Source organism: Odocoileus virginianus, chromosome 32, assembly GCF_023699985.2.
Source record: "Odocoileus virginianus isolate 20LAN1187 ecotype Illinois chromosome 32, Ovbor_1.2, whole genome shotgun sequence".
Taxonomy (NCBI): Eukaryota; Metazoa; Chordata; class Mammalia; order Artiodactyla; family Cervidae; genus Odocoileus; species Odocoileus virginianus.
The window spans coordinates 27,953,416-27,974,101 of NC_069705.1; the positions used below are offsets into that span (position 1 = coordinate 27,953,416).

General features: G+C 38.0%; 1 protein-coding gene across 50 annotated transcripts in view; it reads left to right on the plus strand.

Annotated features, from left to right (window-relative positions):
* The window catches only part of SORBS2 (sorbin and SH3 domain containing 2), a 204,679-nt gene that overhangs the window by 140,809 nt on the left and 43,184 nt on the right, over window positions 1-20,686 (plus strand). For 29 of the 50 annotated variants that reach the window (XM_070460026.1, XM_070460022.1, XM_070460025.1 and 26 more), the window contains 6 exons: window positions 1,891-2,005; window positions 9,540-9,698; window positions 10,386-10,469; window positions 12,439-12,495; window positions 16,889-16,938; window positions 20,093-20,280. In XM_070460026.1, the coding sequence (XP_070316127.1) occupies window positions 1,891-2,005; window positions 9,540-9,698; window positions 10,386-10,469; window positions 12,439-12,495; window positions 16,889-16,938; window positions 20,093-20,280 (653 nt within the window). The remainder of the gene's footprint in view (window positions 1-1,890; window positions 2,006-9,539; window positions 9,699-10,385; window positions 10,470-12,438; window positions 12,496-16,888; window positions 16,939-20,092; window positions 20,281-20,686) is intronic. The other 21 variants (XM_020889919.2, XM_020889920.2, XM_070460052.1 and 18 more) reach the window with 4 other exon arrangements.

The window sequence follows — 20,686 nt, forward strand, 5'->3', positions numbered from 1 at the left end:
TTAGACTTGAAGTAATAGAGCACCATCTCCACTCTTTGATCAATAAATGCATATGACAAACAGAAATAATGGGCACCCACTCCCTTTGGCATAGCAGGTCAGAGACTATGCAGTTAAATTTCAGGTTCCTTAGATTTGAACTGTTAGGACTGTCAATGATTCAAAATTTCCCCTCTGATATCCAAAAGTACAGAAAAGCTTATTCATAAGTAAGGCATTATTTAACAGGTGTCTACCTGTGACTCATTTCCACACACTAATTTTAATTTCCCCACTGAAATACATTTATAGAAACTATTCAAACAAAAATAAAAATTTATAGACACACTTTTATTGTGCCATTTTTATTAGGATAATGACTGATAGCCCTACTTATAGGTAACCTTCATTGAGACCTCACTACGAGCACTCATCTAAGTACTTTTCCTGTATCGTATCACTTAATTCTGAACACAACCCAATGAGACATGCTCTATTTTAAACCCATTTTAGAGAGGGAAAAAAACTGTAGTTTCAAAAACCAAAGTAAGTGGCTCAACTCATGCAGCTAGTGTGCCCAAGCCAGACTCACACCTGGCTCTGACTAAAGCCACAGCTCATTCTATACTAGCAATAATAAATATAAATGTAAGGATTATTTAGTATTAATATGCTTAATTAGTAAGCATCCATCTATCTGACCCATCCCAGAAATTATATTCAATACCCTGCTGTACCATGAGGAGTAATTGATGATCATATAGGTTACAAGACAGCACAAAGACAGACATATGTTATATGTGAAGAGATTCTCACTTTAATGCCATCTCTTCATGACTATTATATGTTTACATGTATGGTATCTTAAATTTGAGAAATAATAGTCTAGACACAAAACAGTATCTCTGCCATAAAGAACCAAGATTAACTCAGACTTAAATGTATTATTTGTCCTATATGTCTAGTAAAAATTAATCTTTCCTTAAGAAACATGATAATCCCTTAAAATTTTCTAGAATGCTTTCTTCTCTGCTGAATAGTGCTCATCAATTTACTAGAAAGCCAGGATCTGCTTTCCCCTAGCTCTCCTGTCTTGTAGAATATGTCTGTCTCCAACCTGCCACAGAGTTGGAATTTCATCCCATTCCATGGGTCAGAACTGCCCCCATCTATAGTCAGAAAATTCTTCTTCCTCAAAAGTGATCCTCCCAAAGGAAGCCTTCTTCAGCCTCAGCTACCTAGAAGAGTTTTACTTTTGAAGTCCCTCTTTGACTGCCTCTTGAAGGATGTTAGTTCAAGGAAAAGAGCTGATTCCAAGGACTCCTATGTGCAGAATAGATGCCAGCCTCTGGTTTTTCAAGGCTAAACCATGGAGGGTCTAGCCTGTCAAACAACTTGCTCCTATGGACAGCAACCAAAGTGATACTTTAGCACTTTTTGCAGACAAACTACGATGCCATTTGCAAGATAAACAAGATCAAACACGACATGTGCATTACTCGCTGTCACTTCAGATCAAGAACACCAGGTCACAGAGTGATGGGATAAACTTACAGGACTTTGGCGGATAGCCGCCACTTACTCATACATAGTTGCCATTTGTGACCCCAGGGTTCACTAGCACATCACTGACTGCATATCTATTGCACAGACCCCTCATGTGACTTACTGAACCAGCAGGAGGCACATCCTTGTATGAAAAAAACAGAGGAACATACAACATGAAAGCAAAGAAATGGCTCTCTTTAAATCATTTATGTAAAACAGAACATAAATGTGCTTTTATTTTTTTCAGGGTAACATTAAAAGTCTGTATCAGAATTAACTTTGAAAACAGATACTCAGTGATTTTATACAATGGCTTTAAGCATAGAGAATGATTTTAATATGTAACTTGTTGCTGATTTCTAGGCATGACTGGGATCCTCCAGACAGAAAAGTAGACACAAGGAAATTCCGTTCTGAGCCGAGGAGTATTTTTGAATATGAACCTGGGAAGTCCTCCATTCTGCAGCATGAAAGACCAGTAAGCACTTGTCATTAAACAGAATGCAAGTTCTCTAGGCTTCCTGGGTTCCCAAATCAACCTGAATTTCATATTGTTTAGCAATTTTTATCACCAAGGTAATTAGTTGGCATTATTAAAAAATCATGTTTGTTGTATATCATGATTTGTGCATCTTATCTCAGAATCAAAGATGCACTCACTAATATACTGTCCCTACCCACCAAATATAGGACTCATTGGCATGGAACTATGCCTAATCATGATCCTGAATTTAATTTTTTTTTTTAAGTAAAAGAACACTCAAATGCCACACTGAATTGCCCATCTACATTGCCAGTGAGAACAATCGTTCTTGGACCTCTCTGATACAAAGGGATCAGGCAGTTCCATCCCTTCATTTCCATTATTTGTTTCTTAATATTTCTTTAACTTCAAGGGAAATTTTCCAAATGCCCTTTTTTATAACAAGTTGTTTTAATTGATTCTTATTAAATCTCTCTCAGGTTACCAAGCCTCAAGTCTCCTGACTGATTGTCAATCTAATGGATCAAGATTATATTTAACTTTGCAGCATTTTTTCCAATTATATGTTTTAATTATCTGCAAAGGAAAAGATCTATAAAGTTGAAAATAACCGCATGTCTCCTCAAAGTGCAGTTTAACAAACAGGCTTTTCCTTGGCCCTCTTTTAATTCCCCTAATCATCCTTTCTGAGTCCTCTGCTTTCTCTCCTCGACCAATGCCTTCAGGATCTCTTTGAAATTCTAAAATTCCTCTGCATAATTTCTATCAAAACCTGCTTCTAGAGAAACAATTGTGCAGTTTATTCTTGTCCTTGTCTTGAAAGAATTTTAGGTGTCAGTGAACAGGAAATAGAGAGTTTTCTTTGTTAGTGCCTTTACGAGACCCCAGGAAGCCACATCATTATATGTAAGGTCAGCCCTGAAATTTGATTAGAAACTGTTGCACACCACACCCAATATGAGTGTCCTTGATTTAGTTTTCAAACCCTGTATTTATGGTTATGTTCTTGAGAAACATGTTCCAAAACCTTACAATCACATAATTCATACAGGATATTTTTCTAGACCTTCTTTGCCTTTCTTCAAATTAACTTGTATCTTTTAAAGTAACAGGACTTTACCAGAAAAACTGAAAGAAAAAAAAATGAACACCACTGAATTGCAGGTTCCACTGCAAACATGTAACTCATTCACTAAGTTATCTGATTTAACATCATAAGCTTTGAAATTTTTAGGATGAGAACTAATATCATGGTCTTTGAAATTTTTAGGATGAGAACCGTGAATTCACCATTGCATAAAATGGAAAAGATAAAAACCATCATGCAATATGAGTCTCAGAGTTAAATGTAGTTACCAAAACATTAATGATCATTCTAACAATATCTGAGACCCTTAGGATAATGGGGGTTGTAACTGTCCTGGAATGCTTTTGCAGCTTTGGTGTCAGGAAATAGGATTGATCTTAGAAGCTGTCCATCAGGATATTTCTAGTATTTACTCATGCAACAAAACTTATGAAGCACCACCTATGTGCCAGACATTGTATTAGGTGCAGGTGACATGGCAATGAGCAAGACATAGTCTTTACTTCAAGGAACCTGGAGTAGACACATTTGTAAGAAGTAGACCATCTCCGGTGTGATTAAAAGGGAGACACACAATGAATTTGCCCCCCTCAAGAGCTTATTCACAGGCCCTGTCTGAATGAAATGTCCACTTTAGTCATGTCTTTGGGTTAATGCCTTGAAGGCTCCAAGTTTAAAAACAGCAATGACAAAAGCAATAGGAATAGTTGTAGCTCCGTATTGAGCACTTACTTAAGATGTCAGGCCTTGTAATTCATGCCTTATTACCATATAATGATCCAACAATTCTATGACGTAAATGTATGGAATTCCCATTTTACAGATAGAGAGACTGAACACTTGTTAAGTAACCTTGCCCAGCTTCCTGTGGCTGGTGAGCACTGCACCTGGGAGTTGAGCCCAGGCAGATTCATGCCTGGTGCATTTCATCACCTGCACGATGCTAAACTGCAAACACATTTAGCTAGTCGTCATCACCTTAATTAGATGATTTGATTATTTAAATTTTTTAGCATCAGTTAATTTGTTCATTTATAATAAATTAGTGTACTGGATTTATCTGACCAGCAACCTGGGCCCTGAGTATTATAATTAAGACACAAAACCAATATACCCAATATACTGAACTAGTTCTGAAAGGAATGGAAAGATCTGGAGGGCAGGTGTGGTTGAAGATTCAGATATCGATATAGCTCTCTGCTGCCACAGGAAAAGGGCCGTGAAAGGAACCTAGAAACTTGGAAAAAAGTGAGAATGGTTATCTCATGAAGAAACTGAAAGAACCAAAATGTTTATCCCTCCTAAACAATTTTGCTGAGAGCCAGCCTTATGCAAGATGATCTCAGCCAGTCATCTGTATCATTTTGGCCAGGCTTTTTATTATAGGGCTCGGCTAGTGTAGTATCTTCTTTTCATCAACCCTGAATCCATTCCAATTGCCTCTCTAAACCAGAAAAAAAAGGAGAGGGGTGGGGTTGCTGCAGGGCAGGGTTGCAGAGATTGGCTATGTCTTGCTATTTTGATAGAGTTTACATAAGATTTGAGACTGTCTTAGACACATGAGAGAGAGGATAGGGAGCAGGTTTGCTAAATAAGAGGGATGGGACTGCAGGTAAGGACTGCAGGGTTTAGCTCTCTCATGTCTTTACTCCAAAACAGTCTGTGAGCATTCCTTGGCTCTTTTCATCTTTAATTTCTGCAAGGTATACACCACAGCTAGGTTACTCTCTGCTTATCTTTTGAATTCCGAGATGATGCCATCGTCTGCCCAGTCTTCCCAAGTGTCATCTTGGATTCCCCCCTCCCCAACCGTCTCAAAGTCCTGCCTCCTGGGAGAAGGGCCAACTGCCCTTCTCTGTCCATCTGGCCCACCACTGTCCACACCTGGATTGGAATGTCAGCCACTAACTCATTTCCCAAATTCTCCAATCTCGTCTCCACACCATAGCTACAACAACCTTAGAAAGCCTCCTGCTCAAAACTTTCTCCTGGCTTTCAAGGGTCCTTAGAGCAAAACCAAGTTCCTTAACATAATACACAAAAAACCTTGTGGTCTGGCCCCGCTGACTTCTGCAGCCCTGAGTATCTCCCAGACCTTCCTGTCTCAGCACCTTGCAGCTCTACAAAGAGTTCTGCACGCCCTCCTCCCTGGACCTCTGTCCAGCTGCCCCTCGGCCAGGAATGCTCTCTCCACCACCTCTTTCCTCCCAGGGAAAGTCCTATATCTCCTGCTCAGCCTGGCTCACTTCCCCCAGGGCACCACCCTAACTTCTAGACACAAGGTGCCAGCTTCCCCTGCTGTGAGGAGCCCCCCTAAGGCACACCGCGCTGCGCCTCACCACCTTGAATTGAAATGGCCTGCTGACTTGTCTGTGTCCCTCATTAGACTTAAGCTCCTTGAAGGCAGGGACCATATCTGGTGCAGCAGTTGAATCCCTAGCACCTAGAGCAATGCCTGGCACAGGGTAGGTGCTCAGTGAAGACACATTGAATTAATAATAAGGGAATGGGGATAGGTCTTACTCTTGAAGTTAGTGGTCAAGCTGGTGGGATGGAATCCTTGTTCTGTTGCTTATCTGTGAAGTCTGTATGTTTCTAGGGATGAAAGGCGCCCCTGGTCTCCATCAAAGCACACACTAGGGGTCCCACATGCTGCTGTTGGTAACTGTGGTTCCCTAACTCCCTGTCACATGCAGTGGGGAGAGGAGACAGTGCTATTTGAACAGAAGTCCTCCCCCAGACCCTGGCCAAAGGGATCCTCCTCTTCCTTAGAAATCAATGGAATGTACATTCATATTCTTTAATAGGAAAGTAAAAATGAATACATTTTTTTGGAAGAGCCTACATACTCAGTTGACTGTAAATTCAGGAATGATGATTAAATGGCCCTCATGTTTGATCTGAAAAAGTACTCTGCAATCACCAGGAATTTATCTTATACTGACTTGAACCACAATCGATTCCATGAGACAATCATATAACCCTCTCCTGGGATTATACTGATAAAAATTCTACATCCTCTCTGGGTTGGATATGTTTACAGGTGAACCAAGTTAAAATAAATTCAATTAAGCAGTGGATTAGAACACCTTTATGCTTGAAAATAGAAAATAACGTGGAGGTGTAATCTTTCTCTACGGTAACTAAACCCACACATGATAAAAGTGAGCAAACAAACTCTGAAGACAGTGCAGGGTTGAAATGCAATTTAAACCCTCAGTGAACTTAAACTTCTTTCTGTGAAGATTGTCACTAGAAGCTTAAGCTATAAAAATGGAAAGTTTCATCTGTTGGTTTAAACCATAAAAAATTCTCCCGACTAACAATGTGTCAAGCATTTACTGTGGAATCTCAGTAAATGTAAAACACAGCAGCCAACATCATTAAAGCTTAAAACCCTAATGAGCATAAGTTATAAAGAACCAAATGACAGACAATTTCTTTTTGTTCAGAACTGCAAACAGAAACCCCATGCCTGCAATAAGAATACTGAGAGCAGTAGAATTTTTATAACCTGAAAAGCAACACATTTCTTTTCAACTGTAGGAAACAAAACTTGACAAAGAGGTTACCTTTAAATAAGAATCGTATGTGATTTGTAGTTTTAGGTTTTCTTACACGCCTTCCTCTTGCACTGATGACCCAGCGTTCACTGTGAGCACAGGCGTGCTGCGTTTTTCAAAATGAGAGGAGACCCAAAGAGGATAGAAAGAGGTGTAGCAGTATCTCTGCTCTTCTGTTGTCTTTTATGAGCATGGTTATGCTTCCTAAATATTTGTGAATGTTAACATTTGTGTTGAACAATTGAAAACACTTTCGAGTCACTCATGGAGAGCTGTTTTGTGAGACCATGAGTATGTCTGTCTGTCTGTGGGCTGACCATCCGAATGTGTATTACTGACTTCCATGAGGCCCCTCTGTGCCTTAGGGTGACTCTAGGTTGCTACCTAATACATTTAATTGTTGCCTGACTAAAGGGATTCAAAAGGTCAACCGCAGCAAAGAGAAAATTCCAGTTCTGCCACTTAGCATTTCTTTACCAGGCAGGCTCTGCTCAAGCCTGTGCCTTTCATTACGTCCCAAAGTTATGGATAACTGCTAATGATCGTTGTGTGTGGGGGTGGGGGTGAGGGGGGGTAGACAGGGGTATGTGGTGGGGGAGCGGGGTTCTCTTCTAATTTCTATTAGCATGTGCCCATTGAAACAGTAAATTGAAGCTTTATTCTACAAAATTGTAAGTCATGGGAGTTGCCGCTCTGAGGTGGGATGTGGGATGGTAGACAGTATTTTCCCTTTTCCCTAGTCTATCACTGAAATAGATTTCTAATAACCAGAACTTGGTATATTTGTTTGCTGTATATATATACTTTTACGATGGAAATCAGAGTGAAGCTGTAACCTCTGGAAAACATACTTATTTGTTTAGTAAATTTGCTGCCCTCTACTGTTCAAAACATTTTTTAAACAAATATTTTCTCTTAAGAGAAGTTTCAGTCTCCCCTTAGCAAAAATAAAGTACCATAGATGACAACAGAGATTATAAAATCAAGAATTAACAATGTTATTAAAGGTGTAGCATAAGAAACAGCAAGATTTGAAAAAGTTAAGGATTATTCTCCTCTGGAACCAGTACTGGGCCTCTTACACACAGAATAAAATTACTGGAAAATTCTAATATCATTTACCCTAAAAATCAGCTCCAGCCAAACTACTACACAAAATGCCTACATGCTGCAGCTATAATCTAAATGACAATTGGAGAAAAATAATATTTTAGTACCATCAAAATCTCAATTACTACTTTTGCACTATCGACTCAGAAATAAATTAAAACAAATTTTTAAATTAAAGAAATGGTAAATTATTTACCAGAATATTTTCTATCCATTTCATTACTTCTGAAATGTAAACCAAATATAATGCTGACTAAATGGAGAATACATCTCAAGATTTCTGCAGCATTTTTCATAGTAATCATACAATGTTTTCCATAATGTTATAATAGTAAAGGATAATATTTGAAAAGAAAGAAGTCTCAGCACTGTGTTTGTCCAGGCACAAGCTTTGTGACACCGCCATAACTAGTATCATAGTCTGTTTTTACTCACTTAGCACCCCATCATTAAGTGTGTTACAAGGTTACTACATGGTCTTTATCACTTTGGTCACCACATGTTTTGGGTATTGTAGGCCCTTTCACTTCTGTGATGATGTCTCAGACTTTTTCTATCACTGCCTGTAACTACTATCACAGTCTCAGAAAATACTGAAATAAAAAGCACATCTGTTAAAAGACTTTGGATATAATTGATTATTAAATACAAACCGTGTGTTATTAACAAAACTACTGGGAATGCAACAGGCCAACAAAACACTTGGACAAGCTAGGGTCAAACAATGGCTTCTGTTTGAATATGGCGTACCTCAGAGGTTGTAGAGCATTTCTTCTGGAGCTGACATCAAGTTACTCAGTACGGGTCCTTGAGAGCTTTAGGGCTTGGAAGAGAATCTAAGGATCCAGTTTGAGGCCGTGAGCACATCACAGACCTCCTGGAATATGTCCTCTCCTGGCCCAGGTGAATAGCTTTTAGAAAACAGGAGCTCCCCCCCCCCCCCCCCCCCCGACTTAAAATACTACCCTCCAGCTCCTCCACATTTAATTAGTGTCATGTGATGGAGAAGGAAACGCCAACCCACTCCAGCACTGTTGCCTGGAAAATCCCACAGACGGGATCCTGGCCGATTACGGTCCATGGTGTCACAAAAGAGCCGGACACAACTTAGCGACTAAACAGTGAATTCTCAAAAGAAGTCATAACCCACACGTAGTACTTTAAGCATCCCTTTTGAATGTAAAATCAGTAGCCTGAATCAATCTGGTCAGGCATGTGTTATTTAAAATCATTAATGATATTGCTGGGTAAAATAAATGCTTTTTTCTTTTTTTCTATTATCAAAGCAATTGTATATATTTTTTTCAACCTGCTTATATTAATAGTCCTAGTTTTTGTACCTTAAATATGACATTCAGAAACCACTGGAGGGGTGAAAGTCAACTATAAAGTTTTTTTTTAGTTTTTCTCTAGAATGTTAACCAGGGTTGGATTTTCTCTTCTCTCTTTCCCAACCCTTGACTGACCATATGAAAAACCCCTCCGCACTCACATCCATATCTCTAGCTCAAGGTGGACAGGTAGGTGATATTTGGGGTATCATAAAACGTGACTTTCTTCGCTTTGTAAAGGCTCTTCACACTTTTTTCAGTGTTCCGGATCAGACCTAAATTATCTGGGGGCCCCTGGGACCTTTTACTTTCCTGGACCGTTTTCTTCTGCCGGACTTAAGGCAGGACACAACGCACTGCTAGCTGGCGTCCTGTTGGCTTCCACCAAGAAGCTCTATCTAATCAATCAGTTTGTCCTTCACCCCTTTTTCTTGCAGCCCCCTCTCCCAACCACTCCGACACCTGTTCCAAGGGACCCTGGCCGGAAGCCTATTTCTATGTCACCCTGCGGAGAAGTAACTGGTAGCCCCTCCCCTCCGCCCAGGACCAGTATCCCCGCACCAAGCCCGTGCGCCCCGGCTCTCTCCCCGATCCGGGTGAGCTCCTTCCTTCTTTAACTCATGTCGTCGGGAAGTTCAGGGGTAGCCCTTGTTCCCCAGAAGCTGAGAAGATAATCGGAGGCTGGCTACTCACCGTCACCCCCACCTTGCTGCCCTTTTCTCTCTCACCGAGACTTCCGGGGTCTTCATGTCCAGGGACCCGCTAACAGTCTCCCAGCACGCTCACTCCTCCCCCGACCTTGTATCTCTTCCCACGACCCCGCTTCCCTCCCCGAGGTCCTCCAAGTGCCTGGACCCAAGTCAACTGTGAGCAGAAGGCAGGCTCGCTCACTGGGACCCCGGAGGGCAGGGGTGATGGAGGCACTCGCCCAGAAGAGCTACTTGGGGACGGAGTTGAGCCTGCTTTAATACCTTGCTGGGCTATCAGTCCTCAACCTCACTGTCACAGAGAGTCTGTTATAGTTTATGCATCCAGCTAAGGAGAAAACCAGAAATGATGGCAGAGAAAACAACTAGGGCTTAAGTGACGCCATCGAAGCTAAATCTTCATATCCTAATTTGACTCATTTTACTTTACCTTCTCTGTTCTCTCTGGCTGAGATTTGTTGGATGAAAGTTGATGCATGTTTGTGTGCGAACGTGTGTGTTTTTCATGCCTCACAGCGTTGCCCTCACTTAGCTCAGTGTGACTTTTCCTTCCCTTTTCCTTCACATCTGCTCCAGACTGATCGCATAAATCCAGATGACATAGATTTAGAAAATGAGCCCTGGTATAAATTCTTTTCAGAACTGGAGTTTGGACGCCCGGTAAGTGAGGCTAGACTGTTAATATAAAACGATTAGGAGAATGTTGTTTGATTTTTAAAACATAATCGTTACCAGAAGAGATAGGTATCATTTAGAGAATAAGAGCTGAATTCTATAGACACCAAAAAACACTGAAAAAAGTACATTCTATATGCACAAATTTGGTACAGCTTAGCTCACACTCATTTCTCTACCAAATGGTTAAACATGTTCAGACACTGCCTATATAGTTCTTTTCTTTTCCCCACCAAATCATACATTAGGATTACTTTATATCTAATTGCAAATTCAAAATGATGAGCCAGTATCTGTCTTCCCATAGTCAGACAATTCTTTATAGAAGATTTGTATTTGTTTACAGTCCATTTAGGTCTAATTCAATCAGAAGAGCACCCTGTGAAATTTACAATAATAAAAATTACTATGGTGATAGCTCCTGTCTGCTTTGGAATCACCAAGCACCTGCAGAGGGCCGGTTCTCTGTGATTTCACAGACACCTCACAGCAGCCCTCCAGTAAGAAGAAACCAGAGGCTAGAGGGGTTAATTAATTTGCCCAAGATAACAAGTGGCAGAGTCAGAAGTTAATCCCAGACCTATCAAAAAACAAACATCCTGGGAAATCCCTATTATAATATACTGCTAGACTATCACCACCATAAAATGTCTCATTTGCTCTTAGGCATGAAAAGAAAGGGAAAAACAAGGAAACCCTGTGAACCTTGATTTCCCCTCCTGCTACTGAAAATCACATCTCTAATCCCCAAAACCCCACCAATATGAATTGTTTAGTCTGTTTGGGATAAAGAGTTGACCCAAGCTTCAAATAAAAATTTCCCTTATCAACTCAAATTTTATTGGGGAAGTGCAGATGCCAACAGCAGTGCATTTGATGTCTGTCAAGTACAGTTTTTATACTTTGATTGGTGTTTCTGAATTTTAAATGCCTGAAGAACATACTGAATGCACTGCACAGAAGTTTTAGTAAATCTTTCTTTTCATATCATGTACTGATTTATATATTCATATACTGACCATGTATTATATACTAGGTGGTTATAGTGGTTAGTCCCTTTTGTCCATTAAAATGCAAAGGAGACTTGGTTAGATTCATTACATCTTATTGAACTGGATCAAAAGTGACTGTAAATGAATATAAACCAAATATTTTTTTAGAATTTCTATAAGTAATAGGAAGAATATTTTCCCTAATTTGTATCCAAGTATTCACATAAATCGGGCTTCCCAGGTGGCTCAGTGGTAAAAGAATCTGCCTGCCAATGCAGGAGTCCTGGGTTCAATCCCTGGGTTGGGAAGAAACCCTGGAGAAGGAAATGGTGACCCACTCCAGTATTCTTGCCTGGGAAATTCCATGGACAGAGGAATCTGGCGGACTGCAGTCCATGGAATCACAAAAGATTAGGACACAACATAGTGACTAAAGCAGTAACAACTCACATAAATGCATTTTACTTTAGAGAAAAAAATTTCCCAGCTTTAATGTAAATGTGTTGTTACTGTTGATTAGACAGTTCATAGGAGATAGAACCGATTTCTATTCTGAGCCTAAATTATCACCATTTTCTACAAGCATTTTCAGCTACACGTGGAAACTCACCAGCATGCTATCCACCTGCTCCTTCGGTGTTTCTTTAATGTACCTTGCATTCCTCTGTGGCTAGAGACTAGGAGTGCTAATTTTGATTTGATGAAATGAGTTTATACTAATCAAATCACTAGTGATTTTGCCCAGTGCTTGAAAATATTTATGAGCATTGCACTCTTCCTCCTGGGCTACCCGCCCCCGCCTCGCCATTTCGCTCCATTCATGTCACTCTTTTATGTGTATCTGATGCTGTCAGCACTGTTTCTAACTGTTGTCACCTTTTCCACATGGTCATTCCTTGCTGCCATTGATTCTCCTCCATTCCATCTCTACACTTCCGCTTATGTGGTGCATCTACACCCAGCCTCCTAAAAAGGCTCTGGACTATGTTCAAGATCATTCTCCTGGTGTTTCCAATGAGGTAAAAAACAAATTACTTTCTTTTTTCAGATTTCTTTCTTAGGAGCTGTTACTGTGATTCTGAACATCCATGTTTTACGATTCACTAAAGTGTCTATAACCTGGTTTTGAAAATCTATCTTCACATCATTGTGTTGTATGCAGTATCACTGCTTGGACATTAATTACATCACAGTTGTTGGCTCTTAGGTGAAAAATATGCCAATCATTACTTTCAGGTGAACTATTCAATGCATCCTGGTATCTGAGTGTGATAATCAAAAAGCATTATTGCATATATCTGATTATACTGAATAAAATACAGCTGGAAATCTCCTCAGAACCGTTTTATCATCATGCTTGGTGGTACAGAATGACAGTTTAGATTCTTAGATGATCAGATTTTTTTTTTTTTGGCCATACCATGTGGCACAAGGAAATTCCCTAATCATGGATCAAAATCACATCCCCTACAGTGGAAACATGTAATCTTAACCACTGGACTACTGGGGAAGTCCCATAATCAGATATTTTATGTCTCATATATTCCTAAAATTTACTTCAATTTTTTCTTTTTCATAGATACAATTTCTAGATTTTAACATCAGATAAAATCAAGAATAGGACTGGCAAATAACTGGCACACATGTTACAACTTCCCAGGCAAACATTACTACACCCTTGGCAGACATTACTGATCCTTCTCAATGCTGTAATCCAGGCAGCCACTATAATAGATTATCACTAGCATATGAAAAGAAATGTATTTTCCATCTCTGTCTATGATGTTCATGAGAATCTGATACATAAAAAATATTATGCCTGGCAATGTAAAGTATTATTTGAATTAGTCAAAGAGAATATGAAGAAGGCAGAAATTATACAGAGCCAAAAGCTTTTTCTCTGCAAAGAAGAATGAAATTATTTTGGAAAGCAGATTTATGACTCATTAGTAGACATAAGCAGAAGTGATGGTTGTCTAAACATTAGCTAATAAGAAACAAAAAACTCCCATGGGAATTCATAGACGCAGCTAGGATGAGAGCAAAGTGAGTAAACTAGCTTTTGCAGTAGTTTTTCATAGTAGTTTCTGTGTGATCCTAAATAAATGAAAAAAACAATAAATATTTTTATCAAAAAGTCTCAATTCAGTTAAATATATACAACTAGAAAATAAAACTAGTAGGATACATCCTATGCTGCCACATGTACAACTGACACACGATGGTGATAACTGGAATTGCAGGCACAGTTGCAGGACAAAATACCCAACTATCTAGAGCAATCTGCAATTCCAAATTACTTTCCCTGAAGTATGCATCACAGTGTATGTTAAAACAGAGAAGTGTATAAATATTTATATATTAAAGAAAAAGTAATATAGAGTCTGAAGAAAGAGTATCATTTCAACATACAAACAGTCAAAGGATTTACTTCAGAATTCGATAAGGTCAGATATTTCTCTTAGATATCATGGCCAAATATTTCCAGGTTATTATTAAGGCAGTTCATTGAGAACTGAGATGGAATTCAGAGGTCACCGTATCTAACTCACTCATTTTTCAGTCAAGAAAAGTAGAGTCCAACTGTTTTAAGAAACACATCCAAAATTAGATGATAATATGATGGCAAATTAAAGATAAAAAACATCTCCTAACCTTCCTTTATACCATACTTCTTAGCACTTCCAAGAGATGTACTAAGAACTAAAACCTTTTAGATACAAATTATTTGTTTTATTTGTTTATACTATTATACAAGTTATACTATTCCTTAATAACTCTAGATTTCTGTAAAATACATTCCTATAATTAATATTACAGAATAATACTTGGTGTAAAACTAGGAGAAAATTAATTCTATGCATTCTGTAATGTTAATGGTAGTGATGAAAAATATCACATATAGACGCACTTGGATATTTAAACTGATTTTTCATCTTCTCCTTGGGACTGAGAAGAGGGTGTTATTTGTTCTGATAGCATATTAACTATATTATTAACTTCACATCATGGTTTTTCAGTATTAAAAAATACTCTGATAAGGTACTGAATCTGTCTCTAATAACCTCATGTAAAACATTTCTGGTAAAATTTGTAATTGATTGGACATCAACCTAGCTACCATTTATTCAGTGCCTAGTATATGCCATGAATAACACATTTTTAGTCCATAAGTATCAGTGAGAAACTGACATTAATAAGGAACAAGTAAGGATTTTTAAGCAAAGTTTAACACATGATCACTTAGACTCAATGTCTGTACTTTACTAAATGACTTTCATTTGATGTATTACAATAATGGTAACATGTAAATACTCAGCAGCTTATAATAGGTAAAACAAGGTACCTCCTTTCTGAAGACAATTTCCATTTCAGTATGAGTACCAATCATATACAAAGTTTTCTCTTAGTCATCTATCTAAACTTCTTATTGCTTCCTTATAATTTAATACTGAACCGTTTCCTTTGAGCATATATCACAATACTGGTTTCAGTATATTTTACCTTGTGGAAACCAGCATGAGGAGGAATAATTTTAGCTTCTTTGTGTAAGTCTAAAACACAATTTAACAGCATGGAGTCTCCACTTCTTACACTATGTTTTATTTCATATTACAATAGTGTTTAGGCTCATCTCAAGCTAGTGATTCAAAATTTCTGATCACTTTAAGGGTATTCTAACAGTGTCCAAAAATGGACACTTTTTTTGGCCAACTGGGCACTGTGGTTGGGTGTCCCATGAAAGCTGTGAACCACACAGATGTTCTGAGGCTCTTTGGTGCTACTCTTCTGCAAACACGAAGAACTAATATTTATAAATCAGAATATAATTATCTGGTTTTATTTATTTACTTCTTTTCCATCCTTCTTGTTTGTATTTATCTTTCCACCCTTCCAGTGTCCAATTTAGAGTAGCAAGTTAAAACAGTCATTTAAACTCACCCGATTAGCAGACCAATTTTTTTTCTATCTTTTTATTTGTTGAGAACCTCAGAATCTAAATATTTTACAGGAACTAAAAGTATTCTAATATGCTTTTTCTCTGTCTAAAAAGAGGGAGTAGTATTCTCTTGCATAGGGATGCTTTGTTTGTTTTGGGGCAATTCCTTTCTCATTCAGTAAGAGAGAATTAAATGAAAATAATAGTTAATAGAAGATATTTTAGAGTTGTGTGTAATGGGGCTTGTTAGTATATATCTACACATACTTAGTATGCATTTTCCTAGACATCCCAGACATCATACATCATACCACAACTACTTGCCTCTCAAATCCATGTCTAACAAAAAATTGTTAATATCTATTTCACTGTATTGTTCAGAATGAAGCAGTATGAAAATGGTGTATACAATAAGCATTTGTAATTATTTATCAAATTTATAGTATCTATTTTTCTTTGTTCCTATATCCATGGACAACTGAAAGCTGATTTTCTCACTAAAAGATTAAAAGTCCACTTTTTAAGAAAAGCTTATACTTTGATTCATTAAATCTTCTATTTTAACCTAACCCTGAATGTAAATAATTTCAAAGATACAAATTTGTACCTGATTCAAGGACCAGGTAGTTTAATTTCAAACCAAATTCTGTGGTTTTTTATTTAAAGAGTCATGCTTATGTTGACAGACGAAAGAAGTTCTGCTTAAATTTTATGTCTACATAAAAATTACACCTGGCAATATGGCAAAAGTTTATAAAGGTTTATGCTTTATAAGGATTGAATGATGGCTACAAATACTTCTTTAAACATCAAACCATTTCTTTATGTGAGAAATTTCTATTTATAGTCTGTTTCTACATGAAGGGGCAATTTTTCTTTTTCTCACCCTAGGCAATGTTTGATTTATGAATATTTTTAGTTACACAGAGAAAAGTACTGTTCTACAGTTGGCCCTCCATATCTGTAGGTTCCACATTCATGAATTCAACCAACTTAGGGACAAAAATATTTCCCCCACACACAAAAAAAAAAATCCAGAAATTTCCAAAAAGCAAAACTTGAATTTGCCATGCTAGCAGCTATTTCTATAGCATTTACATTGCATTAGGTTTTATAAGTAATCTAGAGATGATTTAAAGTATACCAAAGATGTGGGTAGGTTATATGCAAATAGTACACCATTGTACATAAGGGACTTGAGATCTTCAGATTTTTGGTATTCTTGGGGAGCTCCTGGAACCAACTGCCCTCAAAGGATGACTGTATATCAGATGAGAAAGTAGGTAAGAAGAAAGTAGAAATTAGGCTGCATGACTTCTTTTTGGGAAAACATTTTTATGCCCATAATAAATGGTATTTTTAATGTCACTTTTGACAAGATTCTTTTTAGGATACCTAATTTAATGTCCAGGGACACACAAAATTTTCCCATGGTAAAAATTTTCATGTTAACTATCCTTCTGTCTTAACAGGCCTCATTGTATCAATCTTCTATAGACAGAAGCCTGGAAAGACCCACTAGGTAAGAATCTCTTTACAGGCGGTGAGGGGTGGGAGGGAGGCTCAAATGGAGGACATATATGTATACTTGGAGCTGATTCACATTGTTGTACAGTGAAAACATAACACTGTAGAGCAATTATTCTCCAAATGAAAATTTTTAAAAAATCTCCTTACATTATGCAACCAGAATATTTTATGCCAGTGGTTTCTTTTTCAGTGAAATAGTAATGATAAATTTTCTATCCTTCCTCTTTATTTTAAGCACCATAATTCATGAAACTGTTTTAACTTGTTTCTGCATCGTCTTATATGAGGAAATATTCAAGAATGTATAAAGTTTAAGTGAAATAATTCTAGGTCACTTTACAGGCCGAGAAACTCTTGCCTTTCCTGTCTCCTCCATACTCAGTTTTCTTCTCCTTAGATAAGGATTATAAACATCTAATTTTCAATACTGTTAGAAGATATGATGAGGATACATTTTTTTAAATTATAGTAAATTATAAGCAATTTTATAAATTATATTCTGCATAGGTTTGTTCATTATACTCTGACCACACAAATCAAAATGCTATTGTTGCTGTTTAGTCACTGAGTCATGTCCAATTCTTTTGTGACTCCATGGACTGTAGTCTACCAGGCTCCTCTGTCCATGGGATTTCCCAGGCAAGAATACTGGAGCAGGTTGCCATTTCCTTCTCCAGGGGATCTTTCTGACCCAGAGATCAAACCCACATCTCCTGTGTCTACTGTATTGTCAGGCGTGTCCTTTATCACTGAGCTGCCAGGGAAGTCCTCAAAATACTGTTACAACTGATAAATGAGGACTTACCATATACCAGGCATTCTAAGTACATAAAATATACTCAATTCTTAATTATGAGTAAAGTACTATTATCTACATTTTATCTCTAGTAAATGGAAACTTAGGCTTCATAACATACCAGGTTTACACAGTCAGCAAGGGACAAAGTATAACTGAACCCAAATTACTTGTAGGTCCTAACTGCCCTAAGAGACTACCAAGGCAAGTTCTGTCTGTAGGCCTTCAATATCACACTTACCTTAAAATACTACAGAACTTCAGACACAGTTCAGTGACAGTACTGAAAAATGCAAACTCCCAGCCATATCATATCATCAACAAATATTTAAGAATAATTTGCCCTTCTGCAAATTTCCATCAACATAAAGGAAGAACTTGGTAAACTGGATCCTTTGTACATTGGTTTCACAAGTACCATTTAACAGCATTAAGGTCACTAAGAAAAGACCTCGCCAAATTCCTCCTTTTACATCTTGTGCAACTATGTATGCACCTAGAATATGTGAATTTTAAAGTTCTAATCTAACTTCCATAAAGACACACAGACCCTGACAGGATAATGATACAAGATGGGCATCCTCTTGGGAAGAATGCAGACAAATTCCGAGGTCTGGCTCCAACTTTATACGTGCAAAGTCTGTAGGTTCAATTTATTTGTAAAACACTGAAATACCTCATAGGTTACTGTGCATGCATGCTGTATAAGACAATAATGTCAGTAAAGTAAATAGCATACTTTGGTCATAGGACCTGTTGTACTGTTGCTGCTGGTGGTGGTGGAATTTTATCTAATGATTTGACAGACAGCATACTATGTGATGTATATATTCATTCATTAATGTTTGTCTTAAACGATGCTATACTCAGAACCATGATAAAAAAAGTCCCTGCCCTTACAGACTATCAACATCTTTTAATACAACTAAGTGAAAGGACTCTAATAGTTTATTTGATGACCAGATTATTGGTTATTCTTAAATGTTGGAATTGCAGTGTAAGATTTTTAAAGCTAAAATGATTAGGAAAAGCCTTACGGAAAGCTTGAAGTAAGAGAAATTGGTCTTACCAGATTTCCTCCTTCTTTCCAATCATCTCTTCCATTTTGGCATCCTTCCTCTGGATATATTCATGTTGGTACAACTCCTCTATATGGAGAAAAGATGTATGGTACAAATCATAACACTGAATTGTCAGTAACAAAATATTACTTTAATAGGAGAATTTTTACTTTAAATGGTGATTATAAACTTATGTTCATACAAAAACCTGTACATGGATTTTACAGTAGCTTTATTCATAATTGCCAAAATGTGCAAGCGACCAAGGTGTCCTTCAATAGGAGAATGGATAAACAATGGTGCATCCACATAATGGAATATTATTCAATGATATGAAGAAATGAGCTATCCAGCAATGAAAGGATATGGAGGTACCTTAAGAGCACACTGCTAAATGAAAGAAGCTAATCTGAAAACATGATATACTGTTGATTCCAACTACATGACATTCTGGGAAAGGTAAAACTAGAAACAGTAAAAAGATCAGTGGCCACCAGGTGTCATAGGGAGGCAGGGATGAAGGGGTTGAGCCCTGGGGATTTTTGTGATCATGACACTGCTGCTGCTGCTGCGTCGCTCAGTTGTGTCCAACTCTGTGCGACTCCATGGTCTGCAGCCCACCAGGCTCCTCTGTCCATGGGATTTTCCAGGCAAGAGTACTGGAGTGGGGTGCCATTGCCGTCTCCGATAATGACACTACTCTATATGATACAACAGTAAGGGATGTATGTATGTATGTATGTCATTATACATTTGTCAAACTCATAGGATATTCAACAGAAAACGTGAACCCTAATGTAAACTATGGGCTTTAATTACATTTAATAATAATGTACTGATATGATTCATCAACTGCAAGAAATGTACCGCACTAACAAAAGATGATAATAACAGGAGAAACCGTATGCAAGAGAAAGGGAGTACATGGGAACTCTCTGTACTTCCCAATCAATTTTTCTATAAACATGAAACTGCTCTGAAAAATAACATCTAGGAAGTCCTAACCACAGCAATCAAACAAAACAAAAAAAAAAAAAAGAAAAAGATATCCAAATGGTAAAGGAAGAAATGAGTCTGTCACTCTTTGCAGATGGGCCTGTTAATTTTCAAAGAGGTGAGTGTAAAGAAATAGTTTTTTATATTAAGGAACAAATTCCTAAAAAATGCAATTTGGGGGATGAAGGGTGAGAGTCATTCCATGGCCACCTCCGGCACCTTCCACTAGTCTTTCTGGTTCACATCTGAATCCCTGCGACACCAGCCAAACTGAAGCTGATTCCTTCTTGCAGTTCTGCAAGCATGGCCAGCGACTTTAGGAAAAGGAGGAGGAGCGAGCCTGCGGTGGGGCAGCCCAGGGGCCTGGGGGACCCAAGTGCAAGGAGCACTAGCCCAGGCCGAGCAGACCTCCCAGGATCAAGCACCACCCTGACAAAGTCCTTCATTAGTTCTTCTCCTTCTTCTCCGTCAAGAGCAAAAGGTGAGCGGCAATAAATGACATGTAAATAATCAGTAGTTTGTTTTAACCTTGGGAGAGCTGGTCCAATGATGACCACCCGAGATGGTTAGGGTTACTATTTTAATAAAATATAGCTTCAAAACAATAGCTTTCCTTATACACAGACTAAGTCAGGATGATGAATCTTCTGAGTGGCTTAAAGGACTCTGACTCTCATCTGTTAATGCTTTCTTTTCTCCAAATATATCACATGTGTTATTTGAAACAAATTTAAAGTATCAAAAAATGTATGGTCAGGCTTCTAAAAGATTACATTTACAAACATTTGCATGCTGTCAGGTTTTTCTTATGTTACTATGACTAGTAAAATTAATCAGATTTATAGAATAGAAATTAGTAGTAGCAACAGAGAGCATTGTTGCCTAAA